The sequence below is a fragment of the Hemibagrus wyckioides genome, linkage group LG09, assembly GCF_019097595.1.
Source record: "Hemibagrus wyckioides isolate EC202008001 linkage group LG09, SWU_Hwy_1.0, whole genome shotgun sequence".
Lineage (NCBI taxonomy): Eukaryota > Metazoa > Chordata > Actinopteri > Siluriformes > Bagridae > Hemibagrus > Hemibagrus wyckioides.
Genome location: NC_080718.1, coordinates 11,171,092 through 11,184,625, shown reverse-complemented (window position 1 = coordinate 11,184,625; position 13,534 = coordinate 11,171,092). Strand labels below are relative to the sequence as shown.

The 13,534-nt window shown below is 36.9% G+C and overlaps 1 protein-coding gene across 2 annotated transcripts; it reads left to right on the top strand.

The window, feature by feature from the left end:
- Positions 1-358: 358 nt before the first annotated feature.
- vsx2 (visual system homeobox 2) lies at positions 359-10,464 on the top strand. 2 transcript variants are annotated; one of them, XM_058399167.1, is made up of 5 exons: positions 359-2,310; positions 2,788-2,872; positions 3,905-4,028; positions 7,244-7,424; positions 8,835-10,464. In XM_058399167.1, the coding sequence occupies exons 1-5, from the start codon at positions 1,914-1,916 to the stop codon at positions 9,179-9,181; spliced, it is 1,134 nt and encodes a 377-aa protein (XP_058255150.1). In that variant the 5' UTR covers positions 359-1,913; the 3' UTR covers positions 9,182-10,464. The 2 variants fall into 2 exon arrangements, with proteins under 2 accessions (XP_058255150.1, XP_058255151.1); XM_058399168.1 differs by having other exon boundaries at positions 362-2,310; positions 8,874-10,463.
- The last annotated feature ends 3,070 nt before the right edge of the window (positions 10,465-13,534 follow it).

Below are 13,534 nucleotides of genomic sequence, written 5' to 3'. Positions count from 1 at the left end.
CTGGCCAGATGTCCAAATTGTGGCACAAATGATCTCCAAACGAAACAAATCTAACTGTAAATTTGATAATAGCTGATTAGACAGTGAGTACTATTTAATTAAAAAAAAAAAAAAAAAGACATATTTTGTAGCCTTAGCTGAAACGTGTGTGTGTGTGTGTCAAGGTCTGTGACTTTGTACCGCCATCTGTAGGTTTGACCGCCATGGGGTTGGGTTTACCTGTTTCACCCCCTTTTAATATTATGTCATTATTATTATGTTGGCTTGAAAAAGCCAACATACTGTTTTCCTATTTAAGCTTATTATTATTATTATTATTATTATTATTATTATTATTATTATTAGACAATTAATTATTGACTTAAATTTTTAATTGTATTCTATCATTAAATCTGATAAAATTCTATAACAATTTGTTTCAAACAAATTGATAATTTGCAGTCTGGGTTGCCTCCGCCGACCTCTGATTTAATCTTAGAAATTATTATAAACTGTTGACATTTAGTTAACTAATATTACCGTATCTGATCCCACTATACAGTGGAATAAGACAACTCGTTAGTATCTTTACTAAAAAATTTTTTTTAATAAAGTTACATATAAATAAGGCTAGGTGTATAGGCGAAAACCCCACCTCTGTGCTTTATACGATCATAATTAATTCAGCGTCAGTCTGATGGTCAAATGCAGCAGGTCTGCAAATTACAAACTGCAGCAAATTAAGATAATGTATTTATAGTATGGAAAAATTCCGGCCAATTGATGTGATTACAGCTGTATCAAAGCAGGGTTACAGACAGATGAGCCAAGCACTGAAATGAGATTAGGTTTTTCAGTAGATTATTATTAGTAGTATTTTCTCATTTTAAGTAGGGTGTCCTTAAACCCCAAACGTTTTAAAGCTTTTAATCGGCTCTAACAGCTTTAACAATCGTAAGTAAAGCAGAACTTCAACCAGGTTCAACCTGGTTTCGTTTTCGCAAAATTAATCCACTATAGGCTAATCTGAGCCCCTAGAACTGCTTTTAATCAAACAGGACTCGTGACATTTTGAAAACGACTCTTGAACAGCTTTAATACCCCCAAACAAGGTTTATTTGTATCATCGACCTCAAATAAAGCAACACACTTGTATAAGCTTCATGACATAACGTCCCAGGGATGTTGTGTTCCCGTGTTGTTGAACAGAATATCCACAGTATTTCATTGTGTACTGGATATTGTGTCTTTCTCCCTGTGTTTTATTCAGACAATGTGACTTTCAGACCCTGAGTGTTCTTTATTCGATTCTCAAATAACCATACACACTTGCTTTCTGACTCTTGTATCTTGATCTTCATATTTCTAATTTTTTTTAATGTATTTATTTATTTAATCGTACATGTATACATACATAGGACTTTTGTACACTTACGGATGACCCAGTATAATCTTTTTAAATTGATATCAGGCTGAGGTAGTTGTCTTGTTGCCTGGTCTTTGTCCTGGTATATTGGATCAGAATAATTTAAAAAATATTCGGCTTAATAATAATATAGTTAATAAATGAATTTGGTTTCCCAAATATGACATATTATTATTATTGTTGTTGTTGTTGTTGTTGTTTTGTGGTATTGAAAGTCTTTAGAATAAAATAATGCAGTTTGGCACGATTGATCATCACCGAGTATTTCGTTAAGAATATAAACTACTTAAACCAAAATACATTTCGACAAACAGATAAAACGCATAGTGAGAGCGGGAGACTTGGTGAAATTGTGAGCATCTTGCTCGCAGGTGATTGGCTGCCGACTTCGGGCCCTTGTAGGGATGGACCTTTTGGATAAAAGGCGAATTTCTGGGGGGGATCGAGTGTATTTGCACTGGTGGATTCCTGTGCACAAGGGAAGTGGGGGACTATCCTCAAAGGCACCATGACGGGGAAGGAAGGGGCTGTGTTATCGGAGAGTTTGAATAAACCGAAATTAGTTGAAAACGGAGGGAATAGCAACCCGCACAAGAGCATTACATCACACGCACCCAGGTGCACGGGCTTCGGCATCCAGGAAATTTTGGGGTTGAATAAGGAGGCATCGTCGGCGCCTCGGAGCGCGCTGGACTCCATTCCCGGGGGTGCGCACTTGCTGGCCGCGCGCTCCGTGCTCGGCCCCGCCGCCGTCGGGGTTGGTATGGGATTCATCGGCCCTGGGGGTATTCCGTCCTTCTACAGGCAGCCTTCGTTTCTGGAGGTCCTGTCAGACGCACAGAACGTCCATCTCCAACCTCTCAACAAGACAGCACCTCAGGAGGCCGGACATTCTGCCAGCTCAGGTACGAGTCTTATCACACCCACACTCACACACACATCACGGGCCTCGCGGGGTACATGCTATAACCTGGTGCTACAGATTTGTGGATTTTTTTCTTTTTTTGCGTTTTTAGCATCTTTATACAAGGTGCAAGAGAATCAGTAACAAACTTGACCTTTTTTTTGTTTATCTTCTCCTCCATTTCCTTCTTCTTCTTTTGCCCTCTTTATTATTATTAATATTAATAATAGTATTAGTATTAATATTATTATTACAAATTTTGAGGCTAATAAGAGGAGAATCAATATCATTTAATATTTAAATGAATGCCGTTCTTTGACATCAGCAAGTCGAGAAGATGGAGTCATGGATTTATTTTGAGGTAATTGATGTTGATAAGTTCAACAGGCCAGAAAAACTCTCTGCTCCTCAGAGGCGCTTATTGTGAAACTTCAAGTTGCTGCTTGGACCGCAAACAATATGTTTTTGAATTTTATAGACTCAGAGGATGTTTCTTCGAGTGAACGAAAAACATCCAAGTCTTCCCTGGGCCAGAGCAAGAAGCGAAAGAAGAGACGACATAGGTAATTATTCAGATATTTTTATAGTACAGAATCGTGTATAGAAATGAGATGTATTTTAATGAAATTTAAACGTATCGCTATGGCCAGATGTAAAGTTTATAAATTCACCTTCACGAGCTCGGGTGACTAGCTGACACTATGTAAACATTGAATACGAATTTAATAATGTTTAATATTTTATTATATAAAAACAATTTATATCAATTACAGTTTATATAAAACAATTTTAATTATTTAAAGAGTATTATATTCACTGACGCTGATTAGAATTTGGAGATAGATAGATAGATAGATAGATAGATAGATAGATAGATAGATACTACAATAATGATAATAGTGATAATTATAATACTACTATTATTGATCTTTATTTTATATATATATATATATATATATATATATATATATATATATATATATATATATATAATTTAATTTAGTAACAAAAAACGGAATAATAGAAAATTTATTCTATTTCTATTATGTTCTAAAATGTAAATTTAAATTGGAGCTAAATAATAAAGTGGTCGAGGGAACTTGTTAGCTAAAAAATAATTATAGCATTTAAATGTTCATTTATATAGGGTTATAAGGCTTATGCTAAAATGCTTAGCTTTCATCGATGGTTTATAAAAATAATAATGAAGGGTTGGTATTTACTGCGGTAAAAGAAAAATTGAACCCGATGTTATTATTATAATTTACTATTATAAAGGTCGAGTAAAGCATACTCACCTCGTATACCAAAGGCAATTTCAGACCTTAACACTGCACTAGGCCACAGCCTTCAAATCAAACATGTTACATTATATTTATAACTATAACAGTTTTGTAATAATTCTCGCCTCATCCCGAAAAACTACCGAGGAAAAGGTTATCTATATTCTAACATTTAGCCTGTAGGCCTACGCGTTGTTATTTTGTATAGTCCTAATGGAGAATAATTATTTAGGGTAGAATATTATGTAGGATGTGTTTTTGGAATATTTGTCTTTTCAGTTGAGTATAGGATATTTCTTCTTTTCTATATAGGACAATATTCACATCTTATCAACTGGAGGAATTGGAGAAAGCTTTTAATGAAGCTCACTATCCCGATGTGTACGCAAGAGAGATGCTGGCTATGAAGACTGAACTACCAGAGGACAGAATACAGGTAATTCAGCCTATATAATAATGCATGATTATAGACCCTTATGTAATTTTCTGTCAAATGGAGTTGATGTAATTCTGTAATGTAATTTTTTAAGATAATACAGGAAATTGTAGTTTCCTATCAGATACATGAAAGTAATATTAAAAAATGCATATCATTATTAAATTATTATTACTTATTAATGATTAATTAGTAATTATTAAATAATAATAATAATAATAATAATAATAATAATAATAATAATCATGCAAACAGACAATACCGATAATTCTGTATGCCTATTTTTATGGCCATCAACCATTATTTAGATTCCCGAAAAAAAATTTAAGATGTAAACCTTTTATCAGCGTGTCGATTATATTCGCTGGATTTATTTTTAATTCTGTGTATATCAGTATGTCGTACATTTTAAAAATATGTTCAGTTTTAAAATCTGTTGCCAGTCCGTGTTGATATAATGTTTCACGGATTATTCTCTTTTTATTTGACCAAGTCTAAAATTATTATTCGTTTTCATTAAATGTGTTTGTTGAAAAAGGGAGTAAAATAATTATTTCGATGATCTTATTTGGTTTGATCTTGTAAGCCAGTGCTTTGCCTTGGTTAAGATATTTGATCTTTTGCATGAGTGGCATGCTTATGGTTCATTATTCTGACTCTAACTGAATGTTTTCAATAACATCATCAGTGTTGTATAAAGAACAATGAGATGTGTAAATTAAAAACATATTAAGTGGTGCTGCATTGTAAAAAGTCTAATCATAGTTAAAGGCTTCTCTCTTTTTTTACATTTTGATCATTCCTAGCCAGCAATTCAGCAGTGGTGTTTATTGGACGCTTTTGTCTTTTCATCATAGAAATAAAAATCACATTTAAGAACACGAAGAAATAAATCAAAATCTGTTAATGAATGCAAATACAAACTACATAAATAAAATGATATTTGTCGTGGATAGTCGCAGAATTTTTTTTTTCACTTCTACATACAGAAAAGCTAATGACATACCTGTATTCTGCCCTGATGCGTTTATAATAAGGGTAACACAACTGTTTTAAACCCCGCTGTTGCAGATGTTGCAGTTGCAGTCATAAAGGGTGATTAAACATTGAAAGCTATATTACAGCAAGGGATTATTGAATTATGACCAGCAGAGATAAAGGCATCTTTTTTTTTATACTGGGCTGGTCTGCTTTGACAAGGTTGTTTGTTTGTTTGTTTGTTTGTTTATTTATTTATTTATTTGATACCTCCAGAACAACGTGTCATACAGTGCATGTGAGCCTATGCAGTGGAGAGTGAGCAGTACACGCTGTCCGCCATCAAGAGCCTCTCTTTTTGGCTCAGCTTTAGGTCCATCAGGTGGAGATGTATCAATCAACACCTAACGACCCTTTAAAGCAAAGCTTGCCGTTTCGCCATGCTATTTGGACACATCATTTCTCATCGGTCTCATGATGAACGTGAAACAATTTTGCTCTCGGAGCGAGAGCGCTAACGACCTAATCAAGCAATCAAGGCGGAAGGAGATTGCGGGGTGACCCGAGCCATCCATCTGCCGACGCGCCTTTTTAATCTCGCCCTCATTATGGCTCCTCTCGATGAATAAATAATACGGAAATAAATAAATAAGAGCTGCTTGCAGTCCTAAGTAAGATTAACATCTAATTTTCTCATCTAGTGTAATTAGTTAAATCAGACGAGCCCGCTAAGTTGTGAGGGGAGCGGAGGCGCGGCACGGGACGCCGCAGGTTCAGATGAAATAACTCCATTGAATTTATTAGCGCGGGTCAATGGCGCTGCTCCCCTGGGCGCTGCTCGTTTAATTTCCCGTGATATTTGCCCGCCTGTCCACCATCGATTGGGCCTGAAATTAACTTATTTTTCAATCAGCCTCGGCGTGCCCTAGGGGTCGCTTCTCCTCGCTGTCTCCGCCCGCTTTTCTTTGCCGCGACCGATAACCAATTTCACTTGCATGAAATGAGAGCCATCATCAGGAGCACGTAAAAAATTTGAAAATGGTTGGATAATTTCTTATCCAATGGGCCTAGGTGGGCTCGTAAAATGTGCCCCGCCCCTCCATGTCCGAGGGCGGGGCCACATCTTGTTAGTTAAGTGGGAGCGAGGTGGAGAACTAACTAAACGCCGCCAAAGTGGAGTGAGATTACTTCATCAGGAAGGAACATCTGCATTAGCATTATTTTAGGGAGCTTTGGCCTACTTGTAATTTCCAGAAATCTGAACACGTGTAAGTGTTTGGCGCTTGGCCTTCCCAGTATGGCTGTACTGAAGAAAAATCTCTATTTCATCATAAATAATATTTCACCTTCAGCAATAACTTCTTTTTACATTTTGATCATGAGAAACTGAATGAATAGTTCTTTTAGATTAAAACTCATCATCCATCCATCCATCCATCTTTCCATCTTTCCATCCATCCATGCATCCACCCATCCATCCATCCACACATCCACCATCCATCCCTCCATCTCTCCATCCATCCATCCATCCATTCAAGATTCAAGAAGCTTTATTGCCATTTCAACCACATATAGCTGATGCAGTACATAGTGAAATGAAACAACGTTTCTCCAGGACCTGGTGCTACATAAACATAAAGATCAAATACGAAAAAAAACAACACAGAGCTAGGACCAAGGTTTATGTCCTAGCTACATACAGTGCAAAGACAATACAGTGCAAAAACAGTAGGTTCAAAAGAAAAAGACAACACAAGAACAAGACACTTAGCGCTGAAAGAAAAAGAACGTGTAGTGAAATATAAAAAATGAAATGGAATAAAATGAAATGATGTACAGAGTAGCAGCAGTTGAGGTAGTGCAAACAGAAATAGGCATAAACATAAATATAAATATAAACAGCAGCGTAATGAAATAAATAGTGCAATGCAATAAATAGTGAAAAATATAAGTTATGTGTGTGTGTCCACACAGGTGAAAGAGAGAGAGAGAGAGTGTGTGTGTGAGAGAGAGAGAGAGAGAGAGAGAGAGAGAGACAGAGACAGAGAGTTTTGTACAGTTCTGGGTGTATGTGTGTGTGTGTGAGGGAGAGAGAGTTTTTTGTGCAATTCAGTCCTGGGTGTTGAGGAGCCTGATGGCCATCCATCCCTACATCTACACATCCATCCATCCATCCATCCATCCATCATACATTGGTTTGTAGTGTGGTTTAACATTCAGATCTAACCCATCCACAGGTCTGGTTCCAGAATCGTCGAGCCAAATGGAGAAAGAGGGAGAAGTGTTGGGGCCGCAGCAGTGTGATGGCTGAATATGGGCTGTATGGGGCCATGGTGCGTCACTCCATTCCTCTTCCAGAGTCTATACTGAAGTCTGCAAAGGACGGGATTATGGATTCCTGTGCCCCCTGGCTACTAGGTATGTGTATAATCTATGTTTAAAAAAGAATTTAAATAAAATAGAGCTATCACATGAAGTGTAAGAGTCTGAATCCTGGTGATGCCATAGCCATGGCTCTGCCCTCTGGGTGGGAAAGATGACATTCTTCTCAACCCACAAATTACGAAAGACTGAAAATGTATTTTAAGAACATGATTGCTTCTGAAAGCTCTTAGTTTTTTTTGCTCTTTTCATATAGTAAGGTATTCTGACAAGAAGCATTTCTATGTTTAGTAATAGGCTTGATTCTTTAAGTGGTTTTGAAGACTGTAATTTTGTAAATATAATTATGTAAAATATGCCACAGGGTTTGTTATTTTGTTGTCGTTTGCCTTATTCATTCATTTAAGCCTTATTCATGCTTAGGTTAATAGTTACAAAATGTATTCATTAATTGTTTAAACTTTTGCCTTAAGGTTTTTTCATGTCTCCATTTTGATAAATGTACAACCTGTTACTTCAGAATTCTAGGTCCACACTCCTAATTATTCACTTCATAAAACGCATCTTTCACATTCCTTCACCGGTATATACAGAGAAAAAGAAAGTTACCTGTATGTGTGGATCTGTCTATCTATCTATCTATCTATCTATCTATCTATCTATCTATCTATCTATCTATCTATCTATCTATCTATCTATCTATCTATCTATCTATCTATCTATCTATCTATCTATCTATCTATCTATCTATTTATTTATTAACTTTGCTAAATTGCTATAGCTTTTAAGTATTATTTAATCAATTTGGAGTAAGTCCTGCTTCAACACATGTACACTGCACCACTGAGCTGATTCTCTGATTTTTAGACAACTTTGTTATACAGAAAATTATATATACAGAGCCTCTAACATTACAGTATATACTGTAATTTAAGTTGATTGTATGCTTAACAGTTCAGGAAGTCACAATATTTGATGACCAACAGTATTTTTCAACTAAAAGGGAACATAAAGTCATGTGGATCAAGAGACACACACATGCTATCTTAACCATGTTATATCTATAGTTATTAGTTATATATTCCCATACTCCTACTCTGTTGAATCTTGCATCCAGATATACACATTAATCCTATTAGATGGTAATAACATTATTTCAAGACAAAATATTCATACAAACAGATAATAGTTACATATATTTATTTGGCAGGTGCTTGTCAATAGTTAGAACAGGATCCAAGCATATATACAATCACCAAGAGCCAAGAAGTTCCTCTGAGTGATCAAAACTAAGAAAAAGAAAGACACACAACTAAACATGGGAGTTTGAGTCTAGTACTCAGTGCTCCTATGCTAGTCACTCAGTCACTACTACACTAATAGTTTGCCAATTCTAATCGCTCGTCTCTTGTCGTTTACCAGTTCAAATGTCTTTCCAATCCCCAGGCACTTCTCTAAATCCGAATCCCTCATCGTTCTTTGCAGGGATGCACAAAAAATCACTGGAGGCAGCATCAGGCACACCAACCCGGAAGCCAGACATACCTCAGCATCCAAACAATGCCATCGTTGATGATACTGATGCTGAGGAGATGAGGAGCGACTCACCCATGTCTAAAGAGGAACTGAGGGAGAACAGCATTGCTGCTCTCAGGGCCAAAGCACAGGAGCACAGTGCCAAAGTGCTGGGGACAGTGTCTAGCAAAAGACTCGAGCATAAAACACAGGGAGAAATGGATGAGAAGTCCAGTGTGGAACACTCAGACTCCCAAGAAGAGAAAGAGAGCTCGTAGATATGCACTTACAACCGTTGGTCAAACAGCATTGTGTCTTTCTGTAGCTTTCCTTTAAACAAATCCTGATTATCTCTTCCTCAGAAACCACAGACAAAGAGTGGATCTCCTCTTGCCTAGCTAGTGCTATTTTCCTATTCTTACTTAGCGCTTCAGCTGATAAGTTCATACTTTGGTCGGAAAATACAGAAAGCATGATGTGCTAATGTTTATTTTTGATTTTATAATACATACTTACCACTAAGTGTCATTTGGTTCTATATACAGTGTATGCTAGTACAAGAAACAACTGTAGCTGCAATCTGGTCATGTTTGGTGATATTAATGTTAGCTTCCCAAGTTCTTCAAAACTAATGAATAATGTTATTTTTTATTTCTACGTTGAAAAGAACCATTTTAAACATTTCTCTGCACACCATTCCTCGTTTATAAAAGCACTTAGTGGTTGGTTCATAAGTTGTATTAGAATGTAACGTTGTACATATTGTAAATAAAGATAGCTTGCTACAGTATTGTTTGAAGTACACTTTAATGTACTGTAGTCTTATATTATGTGGGGTTATGTTCTGAGTAAAATGTTGATCAGATTATTTAAAAAAAAAACAAAAAAAAACATCTGAAATAATGACATGCCTTTTGTATGGGAACAATGATAAAAGAAAAAAGTCTCTTAAAAAAAGTTTTTAAAGATCGAGATGTATTTTTTGAAACCCTAAAACATGATCTAAAATTTCCATTTCAAATCAAAGATGGGACTGCTTCCACCTGAGCTTCACGTAGGTTATCATCTATTAAATATATGAACAGTATGCTGATCATGACAAACATAGCATGCAAAAAAAAACAAAAAAAAAAACACTAATAACTCTTTAACCCTGAGCAGCATTTTCAATATTTATGTTCTTGGATTTTAATTTTAATGCAGCTGTAATGATAAATAACAAAACAAAGGTAATATAACACTGCTTTATAGGAGTTATGTTCTACTTGGCATTTTCACTGCCACATCCTATTAAGCCTGATGTGCCCTTTTCCTCTATATATTGGCTGAGTAGCTGTGTGTGTCAGTGACTACAATCTGAAACATTCCCAAGGTCTCAATCTAGCTAGATTAAAAAGCAGGAAAATATGGGCGAGGAGCATGAACACAGCTCTGGATATGGTGCTCTCGGTCAAAATCACAACCATCAGTGCTCATGCTCATGCTAAATCTTATGATCATTATTTATATCATACTTTATGTGTTTTAACCTTGTAAATATGTAATTATTGTTTATTCCTCAGTAAAATTCTTGTATTAGTTGAAATGGAATTGTCTGTTAAATTGAGTTTTCTATTAACTCTCTCTCTCTCTCCCCCTCTCTCTGTCTCTCTCTCTCACACACACACACACACACACACACACACCTGGGCAGCTGATCCTATCCTGCCCTTATTATTGAAGGCTGTCAACAGATTATTGATACACACTGTTAATTCAGTCCTCATTTCATTTAATTTACTTAGTGTCCATGTAATTAATTAGTTGCCATCTGCGTTGATTAAGCCGGGCTTATAAAGTAACAAAATATCTCAATCCCATGTTTCGGCTGTTACTATTTATGACGTATGACGATACAGGTTTGAAAATGACTCCATCAGTTACTGTTTTGGACAGAAAAACCCCACTATTTTGTTAAAATATTTCTTTTGTGTTAGCTATTGTAAAGTAATGCTAATGCAATCAGCACTAACTGACACCAGCAGCTATGTGGCACAACATCATAATTTTCTGCTGGCTGTCTTGCAGAGATCATCCTGATGTCATCCTGCCATACTGTAGAAGTAGGAATTAGCCTGCTTTACATTATTTAAAAAGAAAATGTCCCAAAGCTCCACAATTAGACTTAATAAATGGGGATTTGTCATCAGAATTGTATAATTTTCAGTTTCTGCTTGAAGAAAATGCTGCTAACTGATCACCTTTCTGTCACTGTTCTTTTAATGAACCTCAAACACCTTGTGTTTTGGCTCAATTGGTTGAATTTCCTTGGCCCAGCATTCGACAGTGTATCTTGTAATTTTTTCTAGATTTGTAGTGTTGCACCTCCAACCTTCAATCTTCACAATTAGCATTATTTTTCTTTTCTTAACTGTCATCTGGATACCTCATTGTGTTGAACGCTTCCAAGCCATGTGGTGATATAGCTATTTGCAATTAATACTGTCTTCCTCTTATTCTCATCTACCACAGTGAGTGTGCTTTCTTCTACCAGATTTTATAGCTTTGTAGAATTGTTTATGTTTCTTTTGTTAGCATTACTAGCCTGTATTCGCTTATCATGCGCTGCTGTTTTCTATGTTGTCTACATTTATCGCACAGTAAGTAAGTGGGACTCCTGCTTTAAGCTCTAGACCCCAATAAACAACTTGTAGGCAGACATGACTTAGTTGAAATCAAACATCATTCAGTATGGAGGCTCACACTTCACAACAGAGTGCTCCTTACAGTCCAATGGTCAGCCCTCCTTTTAACCCCTTTATCAGAGGAGCATGAGGATCAAATGTCTAAAGATGAAAGTAGAAAATTCTCCCAGGTTGATTGTGACCTAATACATGGGCCACCATTTTAAAGGCCATTTTCAGCAACGTCTATGGAACGGTCTGGTTTTGCCCTGAGTAAAATTGGATGTTGAAGTGCAACCCCTTTGTTGCACACTTTCAGAGGATGCAAGACAGTTTGTTATGTCACAGTGCAAGGCTTTGACTGGCAGCGCTTACAGGAGATCTGGGCTGTCCTCAGCTCGCTTGCAGATGAACTGTGTGGGAGGTGTTTTGGCTAATATGGTGAATCGCATGCAGGGCAAGTAAGGCTGAATATCAGATATGCATAACCCAAATACTAAGTGCAGACACACGAATAACTCCTAATGAGAAAATATTACAAGTGTACTCCTCTGTGAGCAAGAGCTCTGGACACCTGGGCCAGGTTAGTGCATGGCAGATTGGTCTCTTTTGGGCATTGGAAAATGAATTAAATTTGGTGACCTAAAGGTGGCACCTGAATGGACCACTTGAACAAATTGGCTTCATTATTTCTGAAACCTGTGCTCTTCTATCCTTTTGAGGTTGGCCCAAAGAGTGGCCCTCTGCAAGACCTTCAGTGTCAAATTTCACTCATCACACAGAGGATTGTGCTAACCACATAGGATGGTGGCCCTATATCTTTAGCCAGGAAAATAATTCCCATATAAAATTCCATGAACCACTCACTGAATGGCAAGTACATCACTGTGTTCTTTCACTGAAATAAAAACTGCAGTTCCTGCAATTGAGCTACTAGGATGGCAGCCACACTTCTGACTTTCCAGATAACATCCTCTGGAGCCATTAAAGAGTAAGGTCATCCAGGACACATGCATCCTCCTTGTCCACATTATGATGCTTGTTCACATAGTAAGCTTCCTAAATCTAAAGGAGGACATGTAGTTCGCTGGCATGAGGCTAGATTCACAAGGTTTACTAAGAATGCTAACCACCCATCACCCCATGTGGATATTATTATGCTTCCCTGTCATATTCAGCTAAGCTGCCACATGCTGTATTATCTCTGTTTAGGATGATGGACTGATGACAACAACAGTGGCATTTACCCTAGGCTTGCTGAAGCAATGGGCAGTCTCATTCTGGTTGATGTTAGTGCCCAATTGGAGAGAGATAATCAGCATGGTGTTAACCAACAACTCATGTGCTCATCTGCAGTAGACACACTATTGTTGACCAAATGTACATCCAGGGGAGTTGCATCTGACCCATTTCTGAAGAGCATTTGGTGAAGTGCAGATGGATTATTTTGCCAGTGCTGAGACAGCTGGCAAGTGCCTGGTTCCCAGTACTGCTTTGAATAGTTGTCCAAACACCCTGGTGGCTTTGTCCCTGAACAGATTTGTTGTCTTAAATGGACTGTGAGATCTGGCACCCTCAGCAAGCTTGCCCATGTCAGTGGGGCTGAATCTAATGCGTACAGTTTAGCATTCTCAAAAACACTCAATAACATTAGAGCCTTTAGCAAATTGACTAAAGTGAATGGTATCCACACTCATCAGTTGGTTGAAGAGAAATGCAACTTTATGAATAACCTTTAAAGTACCTAATTCTGACCATTGCCCCTACCTGCTGTAAACTCAATCTATTTTTTTTTTTAAAGCAAACTATTAAAAATAAGATTTTTTTTTTTTTAAAGCAAGCCACATTCATTCTTGACCTATTTTTTGGTATAGGATTAATTGAGTGGTCTGAATTGATGACAATCATGTGACACAAATATTTTATGATATACCACACCAGCCTTGGCAAAAAATGTCTTTATTGACA